Source organism: Lygodium microphyllum, chromosome 1, assembly GCF_053477565.2.
Source record: "Lygodium microphyllum isolate KBCC chromosome 1, Lygodium_microphyllum_v1.1.10, whole genome shotgun sequence".
NCBI lineage: Eukaryota > Viridiplantae > Streptophyta > Polypodiopsida > Schizaeales > Lygodiaceae > Lygodium > Lygodium microphyllum.
This window is the reverse complement of record NC_141135.1, coordinates 106,475,915-106,481,231: the sequence shown is the minus strand read 5'-3', so window position 1 is coordinate 106,481,231 and position 5,317 is coordinate 106,475,915. Positions and strand designations below refer to the sequence as shown.

The 5,317-nt window shown below is 44.0% G+C and overlaps 1 protein-coding gene across 1 annotated transcript; it reads right to left on the bottom strand.

Annotated features, from left to right (window-relative positions):
- Positions 1 to 2,631: 2,631 nt before the first annotated feature.
- Positions 2,632 to 5,052, bottom strand: LOC148041503 (pentatricopeptide repeat-containing protein At3g56550-like). The gene is made up of 4 exons (XM_087689046.1): positions 4,863 to 5,052; positions 4,683 to 4,804; positions 4,442 to 4,613; positions 2,632 to 2,750 (listed from the first exon to the last, which is right to left on the bottom strand). Exons 1-4 carry the CDS (start codon positions 5,050 to 5,052, stop codon positions 2,632 to 2,634), a joined length of 603 nt encoding a protein of 200 aa, XP_087545172.1.
- Between the last annotated feature and the right edge of the window lie 265 nt (positions 5,053 to 5,317).

The window sequence follows — 5,317 nt, the reverse complement described above, 5'->3', positions numbered from 1 at the left end:
TTTTCCATCTGTTCATCACTATCAAGAGGAAGCGGCCCTACAACCGGCTTAACCTTCTTATCAACTGTTTTATACTTTGTGTCAACCTTGGCATCAGTCAAGCACTCTCTTCTTTGCTGCAATTTCTGCAATTTTTCAGCAACTCTCAACTCTGTTGGTGGCTGAAAGATTTCAGCCCTTTGCTCTATGGATTGCATGGGTGTAGCCTGAAACTCTGTATGCTGAAATTCTTCAACATTAAACTCTGTTGGCTAAAAAGTTTCAGCCCTCTGCTCTGTGGACTACCAAGATGCAGCCTCATACTCTGTATGCTGAACTATTTCAGCATTTAACTCTGCTGTGGCTGAAAGGTTTCAGCCCTCTGTAACTCTGAAAGCTGATCAAGATCAGCCATAGACTCGGTTTGCTGAGTTTTCTCAGCCTTTGACTCTGTTTTCAGCATAAAATCAGAAATTTCTTGATACATATCCAAGGTTTGCACTGGTATGATCCTTGAACCCTTACATACATCAATTTTCAGCATATTTTCCATCTCAGACAAAGTATCTGCATAAGATATTCCATCATACAGTCCATCCACATGCTCTTCTGCTTGCAAAATACCTGCAGTCTTCAACTCTTTCTCCTTACGACCAATGTACTGCCTGGCAGCTCTAGACAAATCTGAAATTTTCTGATAACTCATTGAACTATCTGAAGAAAAACCAAAAAAATTAGTGGAGAAAGACTAGCTGCCAGGAGGCGAGATCTCCTCTTTTCTCCGCTCCGTACCACTGGCGTCTCGCAAGACAGCGGTACCTAATGAAAATCCAGCTCCTTCGCAGGTAGTGGTGCCTCACGCAAGGAGTCCCTGTTTCTCGGATGATTTACTCCAACAGTCATAAACTGAACAGCTCGCATACCATCCTTACTGCGTATCTGTGCATAGGCTGAGCCATCATCCATCACTTTCGTCTCCATTCTTGCTTCTGTAATGAAAGGCTGTCCAAGAATAATCGGATAAGAGCAAGAATCCTGAACAAAGCAATGATAATCCTCTTCAACATTGCCAATAGAAATTCTGATGCTCGGACAAGCAGCATACATATCACCAGAAGTATTATTGGTTGCTCTCATGCACCAGCCATGCTCTGCATCCATAGGCCACTTGCCACTCTCATAAACACCTCGAGCAATAAGATTAATCTCGGAACCATGATCGACTAAAGCGACCAAAGGAATCTGTTTCTCTCCAATCCTTACCACCGTCTCAGTGGTTGCTCTAGCCCAATGACTATGTGAACAATGGCTGCGAGGAATGAGGATAGGGGTATCATCATCCTCATACTGCATAGGCTGAACTATTTTCTCCAACTACGGGTTAACAGAAGCATTCTCAACCATCACTGCATCATCTTGCTCTTCCCCAAGAGCTCCATGCCATAATCCCTGTAAAGCAGGTCCTTCCACTGCATGTCGTTTCCTCTGCAAAAGATCCTGCATCTGATCCTGTATTTCTCTTCTAACAATCCCAAGAGCTTCACCAACAGTAAAAATGACTTCACTATTTAGAATTCTTTCATGAAAAATCTTACTCATATCCGTCTACATGTCAAGGTTTGAGAAGAGCTTGAATCCTGGCTCCTTTCTTGGTTGCCTCTTTTCTTTCATCTGTTTGTCTGCCATAGGTTGTTCGGGACCTAATTGTGCTGGAGAACTTGTCATAGGTGGAGCTGTAGCAGGTGGTGAAACAAAGTCACCCCCTCTAGTCTTTTTGGAGGTGCTGAGACCCTCCTCATCTCTTCTTCCCTTTTCCTCAACCATGGCATCTAAACCCTGTGTTTTCGCCATATAAGCAAAAATAGAATACCTGTCAACAGGAGAATCCCATCCCGTTTCTCCTCGGATGCTGGAGCCCACACAAGTCATAGTGGATGCTTGAACTTTTCCTCTTCTCTCTATCTCTAAGGCAGAAGACCATAAGGCAAAGTCTCCATCTGATTTCTGCTCAAGCTGGACTCCATAAGCTGAAGCATCTCCTCTAGCACTCACATAAGCTGATCGCGCAGCCATATCATCAACGAGCTTCTTCATGCCTCCCTTACCAAAGTTCGTGTCAAGAGGAGCACCAATCTCTGTCAGCCATATCTTCCCATCTTGTCCCCAAAACACTACGTTCTTCTTACGCGCTTCCTGAAAAGCATCACAATCTCTGTAGTGTTGGTGTTCTGTACTATCGCACCAAATACATCGTCTCCCTTTTCTTTGGCCAACTGGGAAAGCAGTCACTGGAGCAGGTGCTACAGCAGATACTGACATAAGTTTCTCTTTTAACTTCCCAACTTCAGCTTTGACTGCCTCTATCGTCAAATCTGCCAAGCCTTTAATAACATCATCTACTGAAAAGGACACTGGAGCAGCAGGAACTAATGGATTTACAACAAGAGGAGTAGGCTTATGCATAGAACTTGCAGCAGGGGTAGAAGTAGAGGTCTCCAAGGATTTTTCAGAAGCAAATCCTGTATTACGATGCAATCGTACCCTCCTGCGCTGCTTCTTAACAAGTGCATTCACAGCATCAATGACATGTCTCCACTCGGTCTTTAAGCCTGTATCTGTAGCTTGATCCTCCAAAAGATCATCCAACTTTTCCTATAAATCAGCATCAGTAGCTTGTAAAAATAATTCCACCTTCTGCATCTCCAAAGCTTGTTGCTCAGTCTCGTCCAACTGATCATCGCAGCTCTCGAACTCTCGCAGAAGGGCGGTAGCTGAAAGTCCCTTATTAGGCATAGAAACCCATGCTAAGAAATTCCTGTGGTTCATAAGACTTGTATCCTCTAGGAAATATTCATCTTTTAATGCCTTCTTAAACTCCGTCCACCCAGCATGTGTTCCTTGAATTTCTGAAATTCGAACCTCAAGCGCGTGAACCACGACCTGCAAGAAGTAGCGGCTCCAGACGTCTTGAGAAACCCCAAAAAACTTCATCTTTTCTTTATACAGATGCAGGTAAGTTGAAACTTGTTGGCCGTTGAACTACATCTCCTGTTGGACAGTCTTCAAGGCATCCATGGCATCACTATCGCGTTTCCCGTGTGCTTGCTGCTGCATATAGGATGTAAACGACTGAAACAGATGCTTCATGGCATTCTCATCTGTCATCTCTTCTTGCGAGTCTCCCATCTTGTTGGAAATTGACGCAGCGCTTTCACGTCGGGTTCACCAGAAACGTCGTGGAGTTTGTGCAAGAGCTGCTGAACACGGGGTTCAAGATGCTGCAAGGCGCGAGGCTAACAAGAAGATCTCAATTTTTTATGCCAAAGATCACTATATTGCTTGCCAAGTGAATTACAATAAAGAAGCTGCCAACTACTCTTGACAAGAAGCTGCAGTTATAGGCATACAGCCTTGGAAAAATAACTTGTGATCTCCATGTATATCCAAGAAGACTGGCAAGTTCAGCTCCTTTGCTTAACTCACATTACGTCATCACCGTGCCTATGATAAGAAGCTGAATCCGCAGACATCAAGGGCGGGGGTGACAAAAATCTCCTCTCTTTTTTTTTAATACTGATCGACTTCGTCCATAGTTATGTGCTACTCTAACAATACATTGAGTGTACCACACGATACATGATGAGTTTCACCAAGTATGGGATTGAAGGGAGCCTGTCCAAAAGGAGCCAGCCTTCTAGTTGAAATATGCCAAGCTACCACACTATGAAAATGTTGCATCAGACTTGTGCCTTCTACACATTTGGAGAGTAGATCTTCTCCACAGCAATACAAGCTTCCCCATAAACTTGCAGTTCAGATTTGGGCATGTTCCGTCCCAATCCAACAGCTCATGTGCCATGTAGAAGAAATCTGTTGTCATGCCACGAAAAGAGGTCTCCTCCAGCAGTTTGCAGTATCATGCCAAGAAGAACATATGAAACAGGAAGTCCAAATCTAGCCATCATAAAGGTGAGTGAGTTTAGCTCAAAAATAGAATTTTTGCTAGGGATTCAAACACCAGCTGGAACATGCCACCAACAAGCACAATTCATGTCAAGATGCTTCCCCCTCCAAGAGATGCTCATGGTCTGCACTCCCAATCATGCCCTGACAGCCCCATGTAGTCCACTCCCAAGCGCACCAAAAAAAAGCAAGCTCTTTGTGAAGTCACGATGGCGAGTGTCAGCTGTAGGGAGTGCCCAGAATGCCGCTTCTCCATTCCAATTTTTCTAGAGCCCGACGAACCACTATCCAATATTCCCCCCCCCCTGTGAGCAGCTGCCCCCGTCGGTCTCAACAAAAACAGCCCCCAGAAAAAGCTCATCACCTCCAATATAGCGCGTCGTTTTCCCCAGAAACAACCAGACGGAAAGCAAAATGACCCCTAGCAAGCACAACCAAATAGCTAAATCTGCCTTGATAGGCATTCCTGACAAGCAACTTTGTATCATCTCAAAGTCACCTGCACGTCCAAGAAGGTCTATCATAGTGGCATAGAGCTTCGAGTTTGAATATAAACCAAACACTTTGCTCATAGACTTGAAACACTCAACACCTTCGGTGACAAAGCCAGTGTGACTGCAAGCTAAAAGAAGAGACACAAAGGTCACTCGGTCTGGATCATAACCTGCCAACTGCATTTCTTGGAACATGTGAAAACTAGCATTACAATTTCCTTCTTATGCATAGCCAGCAATGCACACATTCCATGACACAGAATCAGGCTGCACAAGTCCATCGAATATTCCCTGAGCATCTGCCATGTTTGCACAACTCCCATAAGCACAAACGAGAGTATTTGCAAGGGCTATGTTCATCTCATAACCTGTAGATACATCATCAAAATTGCAATTTCCTACAAGCCTCCAATTCTCCTACTTCACAGCAGGCTTGCAGAACAGTCATCAATGTAATCTCATCTTGAATTGCATGTTCCTCTTGCATATGGCGATACAATTCTAGAGATATTTTGTCTTGTCCCTGCTCTACATATGCTGTGAGCATTGCATTCCACAACACAGTGTTGAGCTGGGACAAACCAGTAAAAACAGTTTCTGCTTCATTGTCTCGCATGTTACGTTGGCCTTGTTCATGTGCAACCTTTGTCTTCATAGCTTAAATGTCGGCTTCTACATGGCTTCCTTTGATTCCATGGTTTCCTGCACTTTTCTTGGAGCTCTTCATTGAAATTGAGAGCATGATAATATTCTTTGGCATCAGTTTTTCATATTTTTCTGACACACATACAACACGCACACAAACAGAAACACACGCAAACACAAACACACAAGTGGAGTATGTACATTGGATGTGGGTACAGAAAAGGATGGAAAGATGA